Here is a 25,807-nt window from a genome sequence, read left to right as displayed (position 1 = left end):
ACATCTTCACATTCATCTCTGTCAGTGACAGACACAACACACATCTGCCCACTCCTAAAACCAGCAGCTCAATTGCCAGTCACAGCTTGTGGATAAAGAATCACAGATGTGCTACAAGGGGGCCATCTAAAGGCTTGGAGGAGAGTGGCATGCATGAGCATGCTGACCAATAGATTACTTGAAAATACCACTATATCGAAAACTGCCAGTGAGTGATCGGAGTCTGCTGTGACAGTTGTAGATTTGTTGACAGCAGTATGGTCTCCAGTGGTCTGCATCAGCAATTCATTTCTCTCATTCTGTCCCACTGCTGCTCACCCTGTACACTCCAAAGCCTAAGCCATTTATCAAATGACCGTCTATCTTGAAAAAATACTAATGTATGAATATAATGTTCCATTTATGAGCAAAATATAACATTTGCAGGAATATTCTGTGTTCAATCCAAGTTCATGTTCAACAGTATTTGTGGTATCATGTTGATTACTACAAAATAATAATTTTGACTTTTGATTCCTTAAATTTCCTTTTTAAAGTAAAAATCTGTTACAGTGAGGAACATACTATGAAAGTCAATACATATATACAAACAAACATACATTTTGGCTACATAGTGCATGAACCAATATTTTAAGGTAATCAACAGTAACAGATCATGACTATGTCTCATCTTCATTTTCAAACTGATCAGTGCCCAAAAAGCACCCATGACCTTTTATAGAGAAAACAGCATCCAGACTGCTATGCAAATCATATTGTCTGTTGATCCAACTCAATCATCCATCAACATACCTTACAGACCCAAGAGAGTTCCAGCTCTGTCACTCAGAACCTGATTGGTGGCAGAACTGTCAACTACATCATGCAGCCAACCACAGAAAAGTGTATAAAGTTAATATGTGTCCATCAGTAGACTGGTAGCTACAGCAGATGGCACCGGTGTATTATCTATTGACTTGGATGTTTGAATTATGGAGGTTATTAAAAGTGCTGTCAGAGACTGAGATATCATATCATAATTGGCAGCAAATTTTCACAGACTTATTTACTGGTATTTTAAGAATGTGATCAATACGCTGAACTACAAAGAAAGTCAGCAAAAAAGACATCATGAGGAATTAAAGAATTAATCTAAATCATCTATATTGCAGTTTGTCAGCAAGAACATGACTACGAGAATGAATCTATCATAAAACTATTGTCATTTTCTATTATTTAAAATGAGATGTTTGATTTTGTCTACAAGGAACAGCACTTCCATTTCTGCTTTAAAGTACTGCGGTATTCTATATTACTTTCTTTTTTTAGAAGAATTTCTCAGCTCTTGTTTGTCCATAAAATGCAAGTGAATGGTGGCCAGAACTTTGAAGGTTTAAAAAACACATAAAGGCAGCATAAAAGTTTAAAGTTCTGGCCACAATTCACTACATTGAAAGGACCTACAGAGCTGTGAAATTCTTCTAAAAATTTAAATTGTGTTCTGCAGAAGAAAAAAAGTCACACATAGCATGAAGATGAGTAAATTATGAGAGAATTTAATTTTTTTGGTGAACTATTCCTTTGAGAACTGAAAGGGCTTAAATTTCATAAACCATAAAAGGGATTTTCTCTTAGAAGAGCAGGAATTGATGAACTCGTACCTGTGCCTAGGAATAATATCCGCACCCTCCAACCTCACAGGACAAACTCAATTAATATCAGCTGAGAGCTGGTTGTGGAGATACAGGTAATCTCCACAACGATTGAATTCATAAACAATGTTTCTGCCTTTGAGTGCAGTACAGTTACACTGCACAGGACACAAGATTAATAAGAACCTATATGATCAGACCACTGCCTAAAAAAGCACAACTTGGCAATACAGTGATGATATTAGATGACAATAAAATTAAACTACAGGTAAATGATTATTTTCATGTACCACAGTACCTACAAGGAACTTCAACCTAGAGAGCAAAATAACCATGGGCCAAATCTGGCAGCATTACAGCAATGAGTTTGGCCAACATACCACATGGATTTACGGTTCAAGATTGGCCCAAATGTCACTCGCCGAAGTGTAGGTACTTTAAAGACACTCCATGGAATATGTAAAAAAAATATATTTTTAAAAAACATATAGCCAAAATGTTGTACTTTTGTTTTTTATTATTCAAATCTGCAAAATAAACCAGACAACATAGTGCAGTAAATATCTTATGGCTGTGTGGACACTATTCAGCCACCAGGGGGCGCTCTACACTCATCCATTACCATCATCACAGTCCATCTTACACAAGCGGCCAATTTCAATCTATTCTTTGTTACAAATTAAACAAAACAATAAGGAGGCAGTTCTCTGCTTTAGCCTACTGAATGAACCCATGAATCTCTTATAGAAACATTTTGTTCTTGGGTAGAAGAGAATGAAGATTTTGTCTCATTGTTAAATCACCTCAATGTACCCTGCAGATTTCCTGTGCAATTACCTTTGCAAAGCTCTATAATTGTTTTGCAGTCTTATTTCAACCAAGAGAACAAAAACGGTCCTTTCTTACTTAGTTTTAAACTTTTTTAAATTACCCAAGTGACAAAAAACACAATATCAAATGTTATTTATTAAATATTTATTCATTCATACAGCTAATAAAAACATTGGTTTAAGGCAGACTAGCAGCACACATTAGCTGCAAGATGGAAAGAAAAAATACAAGGCTTGAATGTATTACTGTAGTAATATATATATATAACAAAATTCAAAACCGGACAATGAAACCCAAATTATGGAGCTGCCGCTGTCCTATGTTAACATAAACACACGATGTTGAGACAAACTGTACTGAAACAGAGCACTCTATGAAAGCTTCCTTACTCTTTCCATTTACCATAATTCCACAGGAATTCAGGTGTGAGTGTAAGTGTTTTTTGAATGTACAGTACAATCAAAAAGTGTGTGTGTGTGTGTGTGTGTGAGAGAGAGAGAGAGAGAGAGAGAGAGAGAGAGAGAAATGTGGGAGTTTATATGGCTGTTTTTCTAACCAATTTCATATAAAAAAGTATCATTGGTCAAACAGAGAACAAATATCATTCAATAAGAAAATAAAAATAAATCATTAATGATTTTCTTTAATAAAGCCTAGTAACTTAAAATTCAGATTCAAACTGACCTTTTTTACAAGTGATCTTTTGCTAGTATAACCTTTGCTAAACCGTTGGACCACAGGATACAGGAGGACATTACCAGCTAGACTAATACTACAAATATCAATAACGTCACACTAACACACCATAGACGCAATCAATGTTCATCGCCACTAAGCCCCGGTAAGCTGATGAGAAATAAGTGTAATGGGTTTGCAAGTATGGCCAAAATGAGCTCAGTAAGAGACATTCAGGGAAAACATTCATGTTGGTCAACTGAGCACTAACCATGCAGGTTGGCCAACAAAACCCTTTCCCTGTGTTTTAAATCCTTCAGTGAGAAGTGGATTCTCAATGCTTTCTTCCATCCAAACCAAAAGGGTGGGTTTTAATATGGCGACAACACATCACTTCTAACGTGCATTTGTGAATCTGATTTTAACCAGGAGAAAGCGTTTTCGCCCGTGATTAATCTTCTCTCACGGTTTCTGATCTGACTCCAAAATCAAATCCACATTTAATTGCATCTCTTACTCCACATGAAAACCATGCTGTGAAATCACAACATGGTTTTGGTCTTTTGGAGAGCCCAACCTCCAGAAAACATACCTTTTACAAACTGAAATGAGAAAATCGTGGTTACCTCTCTTGAGCATTGCAAGTCTGTGTGTGAGGAACAGTTTAACATAAAGTGTCACTCTTATCATCCTCCCAACTGTCTGAACCCACAATTTTAACATAGTCTTTGTCTTGCTATTCTGTCTTTATGTTTGGACATCTACAAAAAGTCGAGGAGGAAGAAGCCAGAGGAAGAGGAATGGGAGATGGCTTGTGCGTAGCAGACCTCAGTGACAGATAAAGGCTCTAGCATTAAGAGTGATCTGTGGTTCTGTCCTGTGGAGGGTTTGGAGTTAGATGGAGGTTAAAGGAAGATTAAGAGAGAGAGAGAAGTTTGGGGTCCAAAGGTAAAGCCAATATTCAGTTTTTTCACTCCTTGGCAGAGGGAGAGGTGATTAGGGAGGGGTACAGTCCTGCTATCCTGATCAGTCCGTTTTCTTGGCCCAGGCCAGGTCATCGCAGCGTGGCTTCTGACCCGTCACTCTCTCGATCAGCCACTCCATTCTCCGCCAAAAATCCACTCTGTCCAGCGGATAGTTCAACCACCCTGACAGAGAGAATGATAGAGAAAAAAGTTTTTCATCATGCATTTTTTTGTTTTGTTTGAGGGGGAACCAGGGGCAGTCCTGGCTTACTTGGTGCCCTATGCAAGATAAATCATGACCAAAGGGAAAAACTGACCTTTTATCTAAATATAAAAGTATTTTGACATCCCTTGTTTATTAAAAAACAGTTTTAAAAATAAAAGGATAAGCAAAAGCAAAAATCGTGGTTACGATGGAAAAGAATGGGCCAGTCCATAAACATTAAAATACACAAGACATGAACATTATACATGATAACCTGATTTTAGTGTGATAAAATCCCTTACTAACCTTGTCTGTGTAAACGTATATCCAATATTACAACTTACAATGTAACCCTGGTAAATCCCTGATTTTTATCACACTAACATCATGTAATCACATGTAATGTTGAAGTGTTGTGGCTTTACTTTTGATTGATTTATTTAAGGACTGGTCCCATTCACTTTTATTATAAGTGCCTTACTGTAATTGTAATTTTCGCTATGTTTTTCTTCTTCACTTTTTTCTATACGCGGGAGACGAGTTGGAATAATTTTTTGTGGTTATCGACATTGTCATAAATGCTGTTGATTGAAATGAACTTGTATTGCACCTGAAATATTCCTTTAATAGTTCTTTATTTAAGTATATACTAGTATACTGTCCTTTATGAGACACACACTTAGTTTTCATTAACTAAGCAACACTGCAACTGAACTTCGCAGCCAGGTATCACCATTCAATTTATGGAAAAGTGGAGCTTTGACATTTTGTTCCATGGGAAAAAAAAGTTCAACGAGTTTAGAGTGGCATGAGGTTTTCAGTTTAGAGCAAATTATATGTGGAAGGCAGGACTTGATTAAATGTAGACATGTCAATGCTTCTTCTGCAGCACATCAATAAATAAATAAATGTTTTTGGAAGATGCAGAAATGTTTTTTGAAGTTCCAATTGTCTCGAAAATCAAAGGGAGCACACTTTCAAAAAATGAAAAACATTCAAACCTCAAACCACATTTTCAAGATTGTCAGAAAATATAAAATGCACATAAGACAGGGGGAGGACAGGACACTCATGCATCTGTAGCAGCAAAAACTGCTTAATCTGCACACCATCATTATATTCAAGAGTTGTCAGTGCATTTCTGTATTCATAATTATTCTAATGTTCTTTACAGGGATATTCCGGGTTCAATATAAGTTAAGCTTAATTGACCATATTTGTGGTATAATGTTGATTACTTCAAAATGTATTTTGACTTGTCCCTCCTTTTTCTTTATAAATGTTTTATAAATTCTGGGTTACAGTGAGGCACTTACTGTACAATGGAAGTGAATAGGGGCAATCCATAAACATTCAAATACTCACTGTTTCAAAAGTATAGCCAAAAGACATGAACGATATGCATGTTAACATGATTTTAGTGTGATAGAATCACTTACTAACCTTTTCTATGTAAAGTTATAGACAATTTTACAACTCTGTTGCCACAGCGACGTAACGCCATCAACACTGTTATACCACAAAAACAGCAATTTAAACAACTTTACAGCTCAAAAACTACACAAGTTTTAACAAAGGGAATTTATGTAAGTGCTTTTACAAAATTACAAGCTTCACATTTCTGCCTTTAAACCCTCCAAAAATTGGCCACATTCAGATCCATTGTAAGTGTCTCACTGTAACCTCGAAGAAGGAACGATTCAAAATACATTTTTGTGGTAATCAGCATTATGCCACAACATGCTGTCGATTGAATTGTAATGAATCTGGAATATTCCTTTAATTTCTTGTTGAATGCTTATTGCATTCAATTGTCCATTATTGTCACCTTTTTTCCTTCTTTGTCAATATTATGTAAAATAAATCATATAAAAAAAGACCTCTGAATTGAACTGAATTAGGGACAGAGAAAGGAGAATCACATGGGTTTCATGTGCAAAACCAACCAGGCAAATTCATTCTGGCATACTTCTTAGAAGACTCGCCAGCAAGAGTAAAGAGAGTAATGCAGGGAAGAGAGAGAACAGTGAGAGACCAAGGACAAAAGAGCAAGACAGGAAGAATGAGGGGAAGGCACAGAGAACAACATCAGAGACGGTGAGACACAAGCTCCTGGACGGTGGCTCCCAGGGGATGGACAGAAGATCAGGCGCTAGCAGTAGAGTAATGTACACACTTACTGCTATAAATATGTTGCAGCACCCCACCCCCAGCCAGCCTGCCTGAACTCCACTACACACACACACACACACACACACACACACACACACACACACACACACACACACACACACTTGACATGCATTCTATCAAGTTTTGACATGAAAACCGTTTTAACCATACACGCACAAAACATATAGACATTTAACACACAAAAATGTGCAGGTCACACACGCACACACCTGCTAATCACACAAGTTCACACAGACAAACCAACTTGCAATGATTAAAATGCATAATAGACCCCCCCACACACACTCTCTTTGGGACTTTCACAAATAAAAACATACCAAACAGTACCATTTTAATACCATGGCTTTTTGTACACTGTACCATGGTAGCAGGGCTGGGTGACAGCTTAAAAACAAATAGATATTTTTCAGCCTTGCCTTGAAGCAACTTCCAGTGAACATTTGAGTGATGACGCAACAATCAGATTGACACAGATGAAAATGAATCGAACTTACCGCTCTATTGCCATTTTTGTACTTGAACAAAAATCTCAGACTTTTGAAAGATTTGCGAAATTAGTCGATTATCATGCTCTTTAGGAAACTTAATAGCAAAATCATTGCTAATATATTGTCAATATTCAATATAACACCCAGCCCTACATTCTATTACAATGGTATTCTGTGACGTACCTGCGAATACCATGGTATATGAATTCAGATTCATGGTAAATCTCTGACATCATCTCTATTCCAAGGCACAGCCACAATACTTTATTGTAAGGGTTCCCTGGTAATGACATCATAAACTACTTTACTCATTCAAGCTAATACAGACATGCTCTTGGTTCTCTGTACATACACTGCACTGTTCCTCTATCATGTCTATGTCGGCTCCATGTGCGTGTTTTTACTATGTCTTTATAGCAATTCTTTTGGTGCATGAGGAGAGCAAAACAGCTCATCATGTTTGTTTGATTTTTCATCTTTGTCAACCCCGCTCAGCAGGTTAGCATTAAATATACATAGAGGTTGTCAGCCACTAGCACACACAAAGGTGGGCCCCGGGCCCCTGGGGACTCAAGAAGGGAGGGTGGAGGAGCAGGGCTCACGCAGAGAGAATCCCAAGTGGGTGCGTGCGCATGTGTATGTGTGGGAGAGAGAGAGAGAGGGAGAGAGACCCTCTCCTCTCCCTTCATCAGCGTTTCCCAGTGGGATCAGGGAGCTGCAGTGGAAAGGAAAGTGGGAGGGTCAAAAGGACCGGTCTGCACTCTGGAGCATGCGTGCTCTCACACATTGCTGTCCGCTGGGGCACAGGGTGACGCACAAGCATCCTCGCTCCGCTCTCGCCTAGAGACGCAAGTCGCATACTGAGTGCTCGAGTTATCATGGGAGTTTAATGCCTTCACACAAAACTTGCAAGCACACACACACATACAGCTAAACTGCCGTTGACTTTTAAAAGTTATTTGAACTAGAGATAGACAGTCATAATCAGTTTGACCAATAATTCATTTTACTACTTAAAAGGAATGGTTCAATCAAATATGGCAATTCTGTCATCATTTACTTACACTCATGTTCTTCCAAACCTGAAAGGAGATGTAAGGCAAAATGACAACCTCACTTTCATTGTCTGGCAAAAGATGCGATGAAAGTGCATGTGACAGCCGCAGTCAATCCCTAACATTCAACCCTACATCTCCTTTTGTGTTCCACAGAAGACAGAAAGACATACAGGTTTGCAACAACATGAAGGAGAGTAAATGATGAGAGAATAAATGTTTTAAAATTTTTTGTGAACTATTTCTTTAATTGGTCATGCGTTTATTAATATCAGGTATACTGATAATTCCATTTGACATGTCACTAAAAAATATCACCCAGCGATCACTGTGCATTTAGCAAGAAACAACAAAATTCAAAGTTAAATACTGTAAAAGTTTAATGTGCTGTTTGCATAAATTATTTGACTATTTACATAACAGCCATTCATGCTTAAAGGGATAGTTCACCCAAAAATGTTAATGTTCTCATCATTTACTCTCTCTTTCTTTCTTTCTTTCTTTCTTCTGCAGAACACAAATGAAGATTTTTAGAAGAATATTTCAGCTCTGTAGGTCCATAAAATGCAATTGAATGGGTACCAAAATTTTGACAGTCCAAAAAGCATATAAAGGCATCATAAAAGTAAACCATGCTGTGATATGATAGGTGTGGGTAAGACGAAGATTAATATTTAAGTCCCTTTTTACTAGAAATTCTTATCCCTGGGGCGATATGTATGAAGAATGTGAATCATCAAAACACAAGAAGAAGAATGTGAAAGTGAAAGTTAAAGTGGAGATTGACTGAGTAAGGAGGAGAATATATAGTAAAAAAGGAATTAAATATTGATCTGTTTCTCACCCACACCTTCACTTCTGAAGACATGGATTTAACCGCTGGAGTCTTATGGATTCCTTTTATGTGTATTTTATCTACAACATTTTGGAACCCATTCACTTGCCCTATTGACCTACAGAGCTGAGAAATTCTTCAAAGAAATTTTCTTTTGAGTTTGGCAGATGAAAGAAAGTCATACACATCTGTGATGGCATAAGGATGAGTAAATGATGAGAGAATTTTCATTTTTGGGTCAACTACACCGTTAATAGTAAGAATGAGAGTACAGAACATCTTGACACATACAAAAATTATATAATTACTATTAAAACAATTATAATGAATTAGTTTTTATTAATATAATATAATGATCTAGTTACTGTGTCAAACAGCAGAAATAAAACTCTTTTAAACATCGGTTCTCCATTTCTGTTATCAGACACTTAAAATAAGCTTTACTGGTCAGACTCTAATTTTAACCCACTTTTTATTGCTACTGGCAATGCTAGTCACGCTCCATGGAAGAATCCTTTCCAGATACAATAGGTCAACATGATCGACTAAATATAAAAGGCCCTTGAAGGAAGTATAAGTTTAGAATACCTCACTACCTGAATCTGATCCAGATCAGCCCACACTGATACAGGAGAGTGCATACTATTGTTGTAAAAAAGCCTCCGGGGCTCTGGGTATATTCAAGAGGTTCGTAATGCACAAGAGGTGCAGTAATGCACTTTTAGATCATGGGGGAACGTGGTACCTGTAGTGATGCAGTAGTACGTCTCATGTGGTGACACATGATGGATCCGGTGGTGTTTCTGTGGCAGCACTAGGTGGCAGCCCTGCAGTAGCGTGACCCAGCGTGGCAGGCCAAAGTAGGAGTGAGACCACTTGTGGATCTGATTAGTCATGGTGACAAAGACCGCCAACGCAAAAACAAAACAATCCCACGGGTAGGACTCTGCAAGGGCATCTGGAAAAGAGAGACAGATGTAGCGGACAAGTGGCAGGATAGAGGAACAATGTAAAAGGTGGAGAGAGAGATTAAATAATATGCAAATTAGGATTGTATGCCTTAAAGTGAAATGCACTAACCCTAAGTAAAAGTACCACCCTAACCCTTTAGTTTGAAAGTCAACATTCATATTGATCTTCCACCTCCAATTTTCCAGTGTTGAGTAAATCATCAGACAGGGTTTCTTAAACATGAGTGACAACATACAACTGATGTAGTGTTAGTGGAATCGAGTGTAAAGTCTACATGATACTGTTTTCGCAATCCATTTAACTTCCATAATCTAATTTATTTCTGAAACGAAAAGATTATTAAATGAGAAAAATGTAAGGTGGGATTTATCCATTGATTGGTTGATTCACTTTCATTCATCTTTTTTAATGTAATGAAAGTGATTGGTGACTGAGGCTAACATTATGCCTTTCATCACCATAAAAAGCCATATAGGTTTTGAACAACACGTGGGCAAGTAAATCATTGTTTTGGGTGAACTATCCTTTTAAGAAAGTCAATTTTATGTTGACTTTAACCCATGCAGGGCTGAAATAGAACTGAGAACATTCCTTTTTTTAACCATATTCTCATTTGTCGATTTTTCTTTCCTTTTTAAGGATTTCAAAGTTGAATGTGAGACACACTGACCACTCCAGGATAAAGTGTCATATTCAGGTCATGCTCATTGGTTCTATAATGGTCATGCTGACTCACACTCATAGACACACTGGAAAAGTGAGTGTGCGTGTGTGTGTGTTTGTACCTGGTGTGTAGGAGAGGAATTTATAGGCCATGTGGGTCAGAGGCAGGATGGTGATCATGCAGTTGTCTCCATTAGTCTCTATGAAGTCATGCCGGGTGATAGCCGTTGGATCAATGTGGTGCTCCCGGAATGGACGAATAAATGCCTGAAAGGAAAGAGAGAGGTTAAGAGTGTTGGAGGGGAGAAGGGAAAAGGGAAGTTAAGGTTCAATTGAAAACCGGGCGGGGGTGTCTAGAACTGTGATTCAGACCCATTACCCTGTGGCAATGAATGGGTACGTCTTCTGATCAGACAGTGCAGGGTCAAGTTAGGAGTTACTGGTGTATTACAATGACATTACAGTTATGTTGAGACACAGTATGGTTAAAATGAGAGTGACAATTTCATTCTATGACCAAACGATTTATTCCATGAGTGTCCAATTACAGGGGATTATAAAGATAAAGTGAGCAATGTTCAGGTGAGTCTTCATATCATGCGAGTACACATCATTTTAAACATTAAAAAAAAATACTTTTAGCTTTTTAGCTTTGTTTAAAGCCATTATTAAACAAAAATTACTTGGTGCACTTTTAATTAACATCATGTCAATTGTGAAAAGATTTTCCGGTCTTATGGAAGTTGCCATCTTTGATATTTACTTTCTTAACTGTCACTATGGTTACAGATGTTATTCATGGATATCGCCAGAACAAAAATGGGGCTTGACTTTGATTCCTCATTCATGAAGACAGCATTCAAACTGCTCTTTTAAGCTATTAATTGAACAGGCAAATCAGCAAATATGGTTGTCAATCCCAAACACAGCCTGTGTGAATGTAGGCTTAGAGACAGGCTGTGAGGAGCACTACTGTAAAAACAGGTCTTGTGTTTTACAGTGAAGAATAAGAAAGAGGAAGGGGATTTATCCAAAACCATTAATATAGAAACCAGAAAGATCTTCTGCTCTAAGTTTTCTGCTGATCCTGAGCCATAAGACAGGATGTGGTGAGTTAGATGTTGACTGATAGAGAAGCAAATTGACATGTTAGCATAAGCAGGGCCTAAATGAATGAAGGCGATGGGGCACAAGCTACACAGTATGGAGTTTCCTACTGATCCTGAGGCACAATACAGGATGGTGTGGAGTTAGATGTTGACTGTTGACTGATAGAAGCAAATTGGTGGGTTAGCATTACTAAGGCCTAAATGAAAGATGGTGCTGCGTCGTGAGCTACACATTATGGAGCGGAGAGATACCTGGCATTAAACGGCACTTCCCCATGGCTCAGATACAGCATCATGAAAAACCATAACCCAGCAGCACCTGTCACTCACACCCAGGAGTGCTGCTTTGAGACGGGCGCCCGTCTGCGACCGCACGGGTGTCACAAAATGAAAGGGAGTAAGAGAAAGGATCGCATAAGCACAAAGGAAAATACAAGAATGGAGGTAATTTATTTTCCACATAAAAAGAAGGAATCGTTTGGAGACACATTACCATAGCGTTTCAAAGGCAGAGTGCGGGGGGAAAAATGTCATTATCGTGTGTTTGTGGGTTGAACTCAATCACACCTATATCTGAGAGAGCGTGGCGACACTCTGCTGGAGCAGAGAAAACTATCTGTTGATATTTCGACAATTATGTTCCCTCCTGTTCTCCTCGTTTCCTTTCTCGCTCTCTGTGCATGAGATTAAAAGAGCACTAAGCCCCAGACAGCACACAGTGTGCATGTCGCCTCACCAGCATACCGCGGCAAACCTGCGCCTCTTTCGCAGCTAATCCCACACCGTTTAACAGCCTGCCTTGCCTCACCCTTACCCGCCTTCTGACTAATCACAACTCACATCTTAAGATTGCCTTAGCAACCCAGCCGAAGACAGTAGCCTGTCCTCCCCCACCCTTAACCAAAAGCACACATGAGAGATCCATTTCATTTCTTTTGCCTTTCTTCTTGCTCCCCACACTCTTTGCTCTTAAGTGCCTGTTTAATCACGGTCATTAATGATTCTCCCTCAAGTTGGTGCTTCTTGTTTGAACATGTGGACAAAAAGCCATATATATCGGTCCGCTAAGTGCCGCCTTTAATCTGCTGGTTAAGGGTCTTAAAGCGCTGTGTTCTAGATGTCTGTAAATTCCCTGCTTTTTTTGAAGTTCGATCACTCCCAGGTGGCGGATCCTAATTATCCTCGACAGCAGAAGGATTGGCAGTGGCTGCGAAGCCGGGTGGAAACCACTTCACGGTGGGGAGGTGTGGCAGAGCCGTTTTACAGCACAGACGGATGCTGATGAAAGCGAGAGAATTCAGGCCCCTCGGCCTGATCCACAGTAGGGGCCTTACAGGCTGTTTAAATGACCTGCTCAATAGAAACCAGAGATAGCAGACTCACAGCATCAGGGTCATGTAGGACAACTCGGGGCATTAATGACCAGAATGTAAACATGGCTCCCTTTTATGAAGCAGGACGTCATCTTTGTACATCACTCACTGGCCAGTTGAAGGCCAATTGAAGCTTCAAAGGATAGTTCACCCAAAAATGTTCATTCTGTGAGCATTTATTTACTCTCGTGTTGTTACGAAACTATATGACTACCTTTCTTGTGCAAAACACAAAAAGAGAAAATTTGGAAAATGTTCTAATCATTTTCTTCCATGCATTGGCCATGAGGAGTGACTGGAGATGTCAAGACTTGACCTATAGAATCTGGCAAGGATTCTTCCATGGAGCGTGTCTAGCATTGCCAGTAGCTATAAATAGTGGATTAAAATTAGAGTTTGACCAGTAACGATTATTTTAAGTGTCTGATAACGGAAATGGAGAACTGATGTTTAAGAGTTTTATTTTTATAGAGCGTTTGAAAAATTTTAATCATTTTGGTCCAGACTGATTCACTAATGAATCATTCAGAGCAATTTGTAAACCATTTCAACCTATTAACTGAAAAGAACATACTCAAAAGAATGATTCACTCACAAATCAGACATCACTTTGGCTTGGGAGCAAGTTCTACTCTACACAAGCTCTTACCAAGAACAACATTTTGTGATGAAATATTTTAGAGCAGAGCATAACTAGAAAAATGTATGTTCACTATCGACATTTCCATGACTTTTAAGACTTAACTAGTTTTCCATTACTTTTCCAGGCCTGGAATGCACAATTCTAATATTCCCTGATATTTCCAGATGTTTCAGGACTGTGGGAACCCTGCTTAATTCTCAGTTTTGGGTGAACTATCCCTTTAAGTGTTAGTTCTACTAGGAAGACTCGTAGTGGTAAACTACTGAACTAATTAACAATTGAAGAATAGTTAAAATTGGTGTTACTCAAAGGACAAGCCTCAAACTGTGAAAATGTCATGGCCACACTCTTTGTCAATTGTATCATGATCATTGCACCACATGTATACTTGTCATAGTTTTTCTCTGTAATAGTTTTTAACAATCCAGATTTTCAGAAGTGATAATTGGCACAGGGGAACATATTTAGCTTAGGTTAGCCATTTTTCCACTGCCAGTCTATGGTCCCCTTCCACATAATACCACAATGACCCTTGTCAGCACAAAAACACATAAACGCTCCCAGATTCATGGTTCCTACTTGTCCAACACAAAGAGCAAGTGTCGGCTGCTTTTTAATTGGACAGTGAGGGGGTGACCTTTTCTCTGATAGGGCAAGGAGAGTGTGACCGTACTATGCATTAATGTAGCCCTCCAGGGTATTCCATGCACCCTTTGGGGTTGAGAGTGGGGGGTGAGAAGGGAGGGGTTAAGATGTGGCACTCCAGGAAAGCAAGAAGGGCGAAATTCCCTGGGGTGGAGATGGCATTTTACACTCTCTGTTTTAGAGCTTGGTAAACCACAACAGGCCAATAGAGCAAAAGCTGATATGAAAATTAAACAGGGCAATTTGTTAAAATCAAACAAGAAACTATACTTAGAGGCCACACTGTGCATAAGAGAGTGCATGTGTGTGGGTGCATTGTGGACATTGATGTAGAGTCAAGCATGTGTGCCTGAGATGTGGGCTTATCTCCCGAGATATAGTGCAATTATAACTGGACGTGCCCACATACCTGCAGTAAATCATATTCACAAGGCAGGGTAGTATGGGACGGTTATACATGCATGTATACAACATCTATAATGCTAATCTAGACCAAGGCCCATTGATTATATAAATGTAACAGACAGAAAAAATCTGAGTACATCCCAAATAAAAATATTAATACAGGGCTTTTTGTGGTCCCTATACTGACTGGTCAACTGTGGCATTCTGTGTTCAAATATATTGTATAATGAATGCTTAAGGCTGGAATACACTACACCAGTGGTTCTCAAACTTTTTAACTCAAACGCCGCCTATTGTTAAAAACAACATATGATGAGACCCCAAGGGTCTGTCAGTTTATGTGTTGTAGGCCTGCATCTTCATTTTTTTTGCTGTTTATAGAATTTTAATTAAGTTATATTATTTTAATAACTTATTTTAAATATTTTTTAGTCATCTTGTGGCCCCCTTGGAAGTTTGTTGAGGCCCCCTGGTTCAAAACCACTGTACTACATGATTTCAACACAGTTTTCAGTGCCACTTTGCAGTTGGTGCTCGCCGGCTCCCATCTGCAGATTTTGGGCTCGTCTGAGTAGACAGAAAATCGTTTAGTATATGATGGGCTCATACACTGATTCCTTACCCTGCAACTATGATTCCATCTAGACAGTGTATATCAAAAATTATATTTTTAACTGACTATAGAGTAAATCTAGAAGTGTATGATGCACAAGTGATGTTCAAGCTTGCAGTGCCAGGAAACAAAAACATTTTGTTGGCACAATGTGATTTAACCAAGTAGAAAATGCTTTGTTTTTCCTGGAACAGCATTCTTGCACACAATCATAGCCCTAACTAGGGATGTGCACGACTAATCAAACAATAGAGTACTTGTTCTGCACCAGCTACTTGATTAAAAATACTACTCAAATGCTGCAAATACATTTTCCTTTCCACATTTCTCTGCCGTGAGCAGTGCTGGATTACACGGTTTTCCCTGTTACAGTTTTTCCCAATTGTTGGAACTTGAAACGCAATCATCGAAACCTGTTACTCATGTACCAAATCCCTAAACCAAGTCTGCAAAATTGCAAGCACAATTCCTACTTTACACTCAGTTTTCAATACTATATCACACTTTTTGCAAAACACTACACAGTTCTCTAAATTAGGCACAACATTCAAAATTCAAATCTCTTTAGAACATTTGGAAAGCAATGCAAATCACAATTTCAAGCTCTATACACCAACTGGCAACACCAACTCTTCACAAGTGTAAACACTAATTTAGCACTATAAAAGTCCAAAGATGAGCTCTCCTGTTTTGGAGGAAAATTAAAATCAATGGTGGAGTGAGAGTAAGAGGAGGAACAGGAGGACGATGACGAGGAAGGACAGTTGTCTCAGATGAGATCAGGGCCACATTGGTTGACCATGTGCTAAACCATGGATTGAGTATGAGTGAGGCTGAGTAGAGTCCAGCACAACCTGAGCCACTACTGGGTTGCATCTACAATTAATACATTCAGAAATGAGAGCTGGTAATTACCTACCATCTACAATATACTCTTTATGTATGTATACTGTGGTATACTGCAGTCCGACATATCAGTAGGCCTATGTTACTCAGTGATTGTTGGCTGATGTAACAGTAATGTAATTTCATATTGAAAGAAAATAGATTATTTTGCTTACTGTAATCAATAATATCATATTTGTGGATCATCTGCAGATCTGAGAGATGGCCAGGCCAGGGTGGAATACACCAGCTTTTCACACCAGAAAAGCAGACCGCTATTGTGAACATGGTGGTGCCAAACAATACCATTAGACTATGAGAAATCCAGAACCACATAATTGCAGACAACACAATATTCAATAACATTCACCGGGTGGGATTGTCTACATTAGACTGTGTATTGCAGCGCAAAAGATTCCGGATGAAACAGGTCTGCCATTTGAGCGAAATTCAGAGAGGTTTAAAGAACAGCGCTATGAATATGTGCAAGTTAGTACTACACAGTAAATGTACTATATTATCAGCACTGTATAGACACATTACAGTTGTAATCCAGTGTATTGTGCCTCACCATACTGACTGCTCTAGGTCTATTTCACATATTGTCTTGTTGTCTGTTTCAGAGAGTCTTGTAGCTGGATGCAGCTGCAATTCAGCAGATTTATATTTACATTGATTAGGCTGGCTTCAACTTAGATGGGGACGGGGACAGAACATTATTGGCCACAAAGCCATTGTGAATGTCACTGGACAGCGTGGTGGGAATATCAACATGTGCACAGCTATTAGCCATCACCATACCAGACTTGGTCCATACAACACCACCCTTTTCATCACATTCCTGGACACATTACATGGCATCCTCATTCCAGCCAAGCAGAGGGGTGTAACAGACCAGCCCAGCTATGTTGTCATCTGGGACAATGTGAGTTTCCACCGGGCTGCTCTGGTCCGCAACTGGTTCATTGACCACCCACAATTCATTGTTCTATACCTCCCACCATATTCCCCATTCCTAAACACAATTGAAGAGTTTTTTTCAGCATGGCGATGGAAGGTGTATGACTGCCAATCCCTTGCACACATGCCTCTACTCCAGGCTATGGAGGATGCATGTGGTGAAGTTGATGTGGGGGCTTTTGGCGGCTTGATCCTTCACTCCAGAAGATTCTTTCCCCGCTGTTTAGCCAGGGTGAGCATTGCTTGTGATGTAGATGAGGTGCTTTGGCCAGAACAAAATAGGAGGCAGGATGCAGCCTAATTTATTTTTTCTTACATTTGCATGTGTTTTTATCTTGTGTTTAAGAGTTTTGAAAGAATGAGCCACTTTTATTTTTGTACAGAAAACTCTTTAATTTACTGAATGTTTTTCCTGGTTTTCTCCTGTTGGGTATGGAAAGTATTACATACCAAACACAAGTGTTCAAAAATACAGCATTTTGGAAATGAATGACAATGTTGTTGTTACTGTATTGCATTTTGTGTGTGTTTATTTATGTATATTTGAGGTATTATACATTACTGTAACAATCTTTTACAACCGACTACAGTGTAACACTGACCATGCAAAAGGCATAAACCTACTGATGGGATATTCATAGTAGTGTTTTGTGTTGAGCACATCAGTGTGTTGTTGGTTGGTTGACAGATCTATTCATATGAAATGTGTGTGTCATATTGAGGCAAAAAAAAATACAATGGAATGAGATATGCAGTTTTGAATGCAGTGTTTGCTTTTGCTAGAGATTTGTAGAGTTTCACATTTACTGTTTGTGGTTTTGTGTTTAGAGTTTTGGGATAGTGGGCCAAATATTCTGCAAACGTGTGTAAACAATGGGGAAAAACTGTAATTTCTCACCAAAACTCGCAGATAAAATGGAGTCCAATGAGGGGCGATGTGGCTGTGTTGTTGAGGTGTTGGTTGAGAGAATATATCATAGTGACTGTGCTTCTAATGCAAAGCCAAGTTATATTTCAAGGCAATACTTGTAATATTTTGATCCTTATTGAATTCAACTTGTATTCGGTTCTTGTTGGAGTCATGCAAACCAACAGACAAGATTCAGCTTTTATGGTGGAAAAAATGCGAAGTGAACTCAAAAGCTTATCAGACCAGTATGCGTGCATGTAATCTCTTAACACAAAGCAAACTTTCACTTTTCTGAATAATAACATAAACATAAAAATAACAACATAAAAATGTGATAGCCTTTATGTAGAGTTTATGTATGTGCATTGCCCTCATGCCATCAGTACTGGTCTCCATGTAAGTTCCAGGTGATTTCAAATGTTTGAAAAGTTCAAATTTTTTACTGTTATTTCGAGAAATATATATATATATATATATATATATATATACACACAGGTGAAACTCGAAAAATTTGAATATCGTGCAAAAGTTCATTAATTTCAGTAATTCAACTTAAAATGTGAAACTAATATATTATATAGACTCATTACAAGCAAAGTAAGATATTTCTAGCCTTTATTTGATATAATTTTGATGATTATGGCTTACAGCTTATGAAAACCCCAAATTCAAATTCAGAATATTGTGAAAAGGTTCAGTATTGTAGGCTCAAAGTGTCACAATCTAATCAGCTAAACACCTGCAAAGGGTTCCTGAGCCTTTAAATGGTCTCTCAGTCTGGTTCAGTTGAATTCACAATCATGGGGAAGACTGCTGACCTGACAGTTGTGCAGAAAACCATCATTGACACCCTCCACAAGGAGGGAAAGCCTCAAAAGGTAATTGCAAATGAAGTTGGATGTTCTCAAAGTGCTGTATCAAAGCACATTAATAGAAAGTTAAGTGGAAGGGAAAAGTGTGGAAGAAAAAGGTGCACAAGCAGCAGGGATGACCGTAGCCTGGAGAGGATTGTCAGGAAAAGGCCATTCAAATGTGTGGGGGAGCTTCACAAGGAGTGGACTGAGGCTGGAATTACTGCATCAAGAGCCACCACACACACACGGGTCCTGGACATGGGCTTCAAATGTCAAACGTCTTACCTGGGCTAAAGAAAAAAAGAACTGGTCTGTTGCTCAGTGGTCCAAAGTCCTCTTTTCTGATGAGAGCAAATTTTGCATCTCATTTGGAAACCAAGGTCCCAGAGTCTGGAGGAAGAATGGAGAGGCACACAATCAAAGATGCTTGAAGACCAGTGTGAAGTTTCCACAGTCTGTGTTGGTTTGGGGAGCCATGTCATCGGCTGGTGTAGGTCCACTGTGCTTTATTAAGTCCAGAGTCAACGCAGCCGTCTACCGGGACATTTTAGAGCACTTCATGCTTCCTTCAGCAGACAAGCTTTATGGAGATGCTGACTTCATTTTCCAGCAGGACTTGGCACCTGCCCACACTGCCAAAAGTACCAAAACCTGGTTCAATGACCATGGTATTACTGTGCTTGATTGGCCAGCAAACTCGCCTGACCTGAACCCCATAGAGAATCTATGGGGCATTGCCAAGAGAAAGATGAGAGACATGAGACCAAACAATGCAGAAGAGCTGAAGGCCGCTATTGAAGCATCTTGGTCTTCCATAACACCTCAGCAGTGCCACAGGCTGATAGCATCCATGCCACGCCGCATTGAGGCAGAAATTAATGCAAAAGGGGCCCAAACCAAGTACTGAGTACATATGCATGATTATACTTTTCAGAGGGCCGACATTTCTGTATTTAAAATCCTTTTTTTATTGATTTCATGTAATATTCTAATTTTCTGAGATTCTGAATTTGGAGTTTTCATAAGCTGTAAGCCATAATCATCAAAATTATATCAAATAAAGGCTTGAAATATCTTACTTTGCTTGTAATGAGTCTATATCATATATTAGTTTCACCTTTTAAGTTGAATTACTGAAATTAATGAACTTTTGCACGATATTCTAATTTTTCGAGTTTCACCTGTATATATACAGTGAGGAAAATAAGTATTTGAACACCCTGCTATTTTGCAAGTTCTCCCACTTAGAAATCATGGAGGGGTCTGAAATTGTCATCGTAGGTGCATGTGCACTGTGAGAGACATAATCTAAAAAAAAAAATCCAGAAATCACAATGTATGATTTTTTAACTATTTATTTGTATGATACAGCTGCAAATAAGTATTTGAACACCTGAGAAAATCAATGTTAATATTTGGTACAGTAGCCTTTGTTTGCAATTACAGAGGTCAAATGTTTCCTGTAGTTTTTCACCAGGTTTGCACACACTGCAGGAGGGATTTTGGCCCACTCCTCCACACAGATCTTCTCTAGATCAGTCAGGTTTCTGGGCTGTCACTGAGAAACACGGAGTTTGAGCTCCCTCCAAAGATTCTCTATTGGGTTTAGGTCTGGAGACTGGCTAGGCCATGCCAGAACCTTGATATGCTTCTTACAGAGCCACTCCTTGGTTATCCTGGCTGTGTGCTTCGGGTCATTGTCATGTTGGAAGACCCAGCCACAACCCATCTTCAATGCTGTAACTGAGGGAAGGAGGTTGTTCCCCAAAATCTCGCAATACATGGCCCCGGTCATCCTCTCCTTAATACAGTGCAGTCGCCCTGTCCCATGTGCAGAAAAACACCCCCAAAGCATGATGCTACCACCCCCATGCGTCACAGTAGGGATGGTGTTCTTGGGATGGTACTCATCATTCTTCTTCCTCCAAACACGGTTAGTGGAATTATAACCAAAAAGTTCTATTTTGGTCTCATCTGACCACATGACTTTCTCCCATGACTCCTCTGGATCATCCAAATGGTCAATGGCAAACTTAAGACGGGCCTTGACATGTGCTGGTTTAAGCAGGGGAACCTTCCGTGCCATGCATGATTTCAAAGCATGACGTCTTAGTGTATTACCAACAGTAACCTTGGAAACGGTGGTCCCAGCTCTTTTCAGGTCATTGACCAGCTCCTCCCGTGTAGTTCTGGGCTGATTTCTCACCTTTCTTAGGATCATTGAGACCCCACGAGGTGAGATCTTGCATGGAGCCCCAGTCCGAGGGAGATTGACAGTCACGTTTAGCTTCTTCCATTTTCTAATGATTGCTCCAACAGTGGACCTTTTTTCACCAAGCTGCTTGGCAATTTCCCGTAGCCCTTTCCAGCCTTGTGGAGGTGTACAATTTTGTCTCTAGTGTCTTTGGACAGCTCTTTGGTCTTGGCCATGTTAGTAGTTGGATTCTTACTGATTGTATGGGGTGGACAGGTGTCTTTATGCAGCTAACGACCTCAAACAGGTGCATCTAATTTAGGATAATAAATGGAGTGGAGGTGGACATTTTAAAGGCAGACTAACAGTTCTTTGAGGGTCAGAATTCTAGCTGATAGACAGGTGTTCAAATACTTATTTGCAGCTGTATCATACAAAAAATAGTTAAAAAATCATATATTGTGATTTCTGGATTTTTTTTTTAGATTATGTCTCTCACAGTGGACATGCACCTACGATGACAATTTCAGACCCCTCCATGATTTCCAAGTGGGAGAACTTGCAAAATAGCAGGGTGTTCAAATACTTATTTTCCTCACTGTATATATATATATATATATATATATATATATATATATATATATAGTTTTTTTTTGCATATTGTTAATTGAATTTTTCCAAAAGAAAAGAACATTTTGTTTAAGTTATCTTATTTTGAAATGGTTCTTGGAAATGTTTATGAATAAAAAAAAATGTAACATTAATGTACGTGTTATTTTTAACGTACGTGTTATTTTTAACATGCGTTTTGATTTACAAGAAATCAGGTACGTTTTTTTTACTTGTTTTTTTGTACTCAACTACAAAATTACTCAAAAATGCCCATCCCTAGCCTTAAACCTATCCCTGCCCCTAACCCCAGCTCTACCTTAATCCTAAAATCTGATCCAGGAACACATCCAACTTGGGTAAATCCCATTAAGCATCAGTGCCATAGCCCTGGTCTCTTAGAAAGACAGCAATACACAGATCTATGTACAGGCCTTGGCCCATTATTTCCTTACCTTCCCAATTACTGGGATGTCCACTGAGCCCCATGTATCAGCCCCCCAATGTACCATCCCAGAGGCAAAGTCTGCTGTCACGATACCAGTCACTGAGAGAAATATGGAGAGAATGAGAGACCAGTATTAAATAACATCAGTACTGAGATAAAGGTGACCATGAGACCATCACAGAAGTGCTCTACAACAGATGGGTTTCTGTAGTGATAATCAGAGGTGTTGAAATGCAAACGAAAGTTGAGGAAAACATATACAGTAAATCTTTTCATCTTGGCTCATGAAGATTAATAAGATAGCGTGACATTTTAATGGCATTTTAATAAATCATATATCCACTGTCATGTACTGTAAATACTTGTTTTATGCAGTTGCTACAATTTTGTTTTATTATAATGTACAAATTCCTAAAAAGGGAGGTGGGGGAGTGAGGGAGACATGACCCCTCACTAACTGTTATAAGGGTTGCAACGCTTCTGATGATAATGACAGTAGAACGTTTGTTGAAAACAAAGGAAAGACATGTACAGAAAGGCCAGGACGAATCCAAAGACTTACCTATGCCAAAGATGATTTTGAAGATGTGTATTGTAGAAAAGTTGAGGAGAAGTAAGTAGAAGTTTAAAACGAAGAGTGAGAGGCATAAAATCACACAGATCCACTCCTGCAGTCTCTTTCCTAAAACAAGAACACACGGAAACAAACAAGGTCCATGAAACAAAAAAAACCTTTGGTACCAAAACTAATCAGACTGTACATCCAAAATAAAAAGGTCTTTTTCAGTGATACTGGTTAACCATAACTGATCTTGCTGGTTTTTAAAAAAAAAAGCACCAGCACTCCAGCATTCATGTTGGGGACCAGTATTCAAAACCTAATGTACAGAATTCTGGTTACCAGTTATGCTGTTAGAGGCTGGTGTAGCTAGAGAAACTAAGTAGAAAGATGACTTGAAAGTATCATCTCTGATATCATTAATTCGGCTTAGTAACAGAATAAGTCAACTTCAGTGACCACTTTGAGGTCAAAGATGGCAGCAAACTAACTTCTCTCTGAAGTCTAAAAGGTCATCGAGGTCGGTGGACAGGAGACGAGCCGAACGTGTGTAAAAGAGTGTGCGGGTAGTGTGTGTCGTATAATCGCATGTGCTCAGGAGTAATCGATTAGACTAGGACAAGTTGTAGCGAGAGGCGAGGGTCAGGATCTCTGGTGATGGCCGTGTATGCCTGACACAGCTAAACATCCCAGGTCAGGACAGAGGGCACGGATGGAGGGGCCACGATGGGCACTGTTCGGACCACCCTGACAGCGGCGTGGCACAGCAGGTGCCTTGAAAGATGATTAAAGTGCTAATGCATTATTCACAACAGAGCAGAGAATTAGTCTATATGGACACCAGTCACATCTACATGTCCCCATCTTTCACCATATCCTTCATCTCCATTTTTTAAAAACTTGCATATTCAGTATCTAACTGTCTTTTACCACCTCTATGTTCCCTTCTTTCTTTGTGAATCTTTCTTCTCACACTATAGTGCTCTCTTCTTCTCTCCTGTTGGGCGGATGCGGGCATGGAGAGGCGCAGTGGACTCAGCTCTTTTGAAAATTTAATGCCATTAGAGGAGCCGTCCTGAGTGGATTGGGAACGTGAGGAGGTTGAGAAGAAGATATTGATGGCAGCTATTTATAGCACCTCAGTGGGCCAACCAACACTATGCGCCAGAACTCTGGACCATGGTTTTTATATTACACACATAAGCCTGCCTAACATCTCAGTCGTGCAGTTACGAGAGCCCCAGCCAATGGCATCCTTAACCTAACAGCTTGTTTCCCATAATGTTATCAATCTTGGAGTTCCGGGAATCTCATGTTGCTTTCACACTAGAAGTTTGTGTGACCATAAAGTTTGGTTTATTGGATTAGAAAAGAAAATACCCATAATTTGAGTGAAATGGTATTTGGTTCATGTGAACCCTAATGCAGTTCATACTGTTGTAGATTGTATAGGCGATGCCATTAGGTGATGGAGACATGGCCCATGTTTTTTGGTGGTGTGTTAATATCCAGGAATTTTGGTTGAAGGTTCAGAGTTTTGTGTGCGACGTGTTGGGCACTCTGGTTTTGTTTTGCCCCAGACTATGGGTTTTGGACAATGGGGCAGTCATCAATATTGGGAATAAACACGTAAAAAATTGGGTTCCGATCAGTGTAATAATTGCCAGGCAAATAATTTTTAGGGGATGGATGTCAGCTGGGGCTCCCCCATTTCAGGAGTGGCGCACGGAGATGGGGAGGGTGGTGGCTTTTGAGGAAGTGTCATTTAGAAAATGGGGTAACTTAGATTTGTTTGTTGGGAAATTGGGAAACTATCTGGAGATTTTGGAGGGCTCTTGGGGAGGGGCAGTGGAGAGAGAGGTAGAGGTACAAATGTGTGTGTGTTTAATACTTAATATAGTCTGTTGTCAACTACTCTTTGTTATACCAGTGAACATCTAGATGAAGCAGGAGGAGAAGGAGGTGGTGCCATCCAGGTGCAGCATATGCATCAGATCCAGGTATGTGTTTGGCTATAAGGGCTTAAAAAACAGAAGCTGTGCTCTTTTCTGTATAGCAGCATCAGAATACCCTTAGATGTGGTGTTAAAATTTGAATGTGATTTGGTAAGCATTGTTACAGTGATGCAGCATGTAGATGAAAAATATTATAGCTCTTTAGCACACATGGAAGAAAAAGTGAGAACAGATCTACTGCTGTTCAACACTTCATATTACACCATCTCTGCAAACTCCCCAAATTATTCCATGACAGAAACTTGAAATTAAAAAGGAAAAAAAAACATTAACCCAATGTGCCCTATTTTTTCTCCCTTTCTCTCTCTCTCTCTCTCTCTCACACACACACACACAAACACACACAAAGACATGTGCATTGTGCATACATACACTCTTGCAGCAGTGGGGACACTGTCAGGTAATCAGCATCAGTCCTTGGATCCTTCCGCTCCCCGGTGAGGGCAGAAACTAGGCCAGGCCTCGACAGAGCTGCCGTCGCCATGTGCAGCCAGGAACACCGTCCCCCTGTCCACAGGACCTGAGCGTTGCGCTCATTAATACAGTCCTGACAACAACGTGCTCCCCTGCAACCCTCTGTACCATCGCTCACACCCGTAGCCCCCTTTCTCACTCGCTGGCGTGGGGAATTAACCTGGGAGGGGTAGGGGGGTGCTAATAGGCTGAAATTAATCAACGATGCCTGATTCGACGCAGAGGGCCGGCTGAAGTGCCAAACAACGTCCATGAATGCTAATGGTGCTCTTGCTCTCTCTCTTTCACTCTTAACATGGGCAAGTTCCTGCAGCAGGATGTAATATGCTGTCATCTATCCTCGAGATACATTGTGTTTTCTGCAGATCCCTGTAAGCATGGTTACATGCAAAAATGTGTAGCTTGAGGGCAAAGATCTAACTGCAAATCATTCCTGTGGAACCATTTGTACAACGTCACAACTCTTAAGGTTTTTGTTTTTTAATCAAAATACTGATTAAAGCCATAGCTCTCCCAAAAACAAAAAACTCGTCATCATTTACTCACACTCATGTCATTCCAATCCTGTATGACTTGAAGAATATCCAGACCACTCTTG

The 25,807-nt window shown here is 39.6% G+C and overlaps 1 protein-coding gene across 1 annotated transcript in view; it reads right to left on the bottom strand.

Moving 5' to 3' along the window:
• Window positions 1–2,446: 2,446 nt before the first annotated feature.
• LOC127623170 (plasmanylethanolamine desaturase-like) overlaps window positions 2,447–25,807 on the bottom strand; it is a 39,434-nt gene continuing 16,073 nt past the window's right edge. Inside the window, exons 2-6 of the mRNA XM_052097477.1 lie at window positions 22,724–22,843; window positions 22,169–22,260; window positions 10,636–10,780; window positions 9,624–9,836; window positions 2,447–4,285 (exon numbers count right to left, since the gene is read on the bottom strand). Of these exons, the coding sequence (XP_051953437.1) occupies window positions 4,164–4,285; window positions 9,624–9,836; window positions 10,636–10,780; window positions 22,169–22,260; window positions 22,724–22,843 (692 nt within the window). The 3' untranslated portion in view covers window positions 2,447–4,163. The remainder of the gene's footprint in view (window positions 4,286–9,623; window positions 9,837–10,635; window positions 10,781–22,168; window positions 22,261–22,723; window positions 22,844–25,807) is intronic.

This window comes from Xyrauchen texanus, chromosome 29 (assembly GCF_025860055.1).
Source record: "Xyrauchen texanus isolate HMW12.3.18 chromosome 29, RBS_HiC_50CHRs, whole genome shotgun sequence".
In the NCBI taxonomy this organism is placed as follows: domain Eukaryota; kingdom Metazoa; phylum Chordata; class Actinopteri; order Cypriniformes; family Catostomidae; genus Xyrauchen; species Xyrauchen texanus.
The sequence above is the reverse complement of the archived record's forward strand: the minus strand, read 5'-3'. Positions and strand labels throughout refer to the sequence as shown.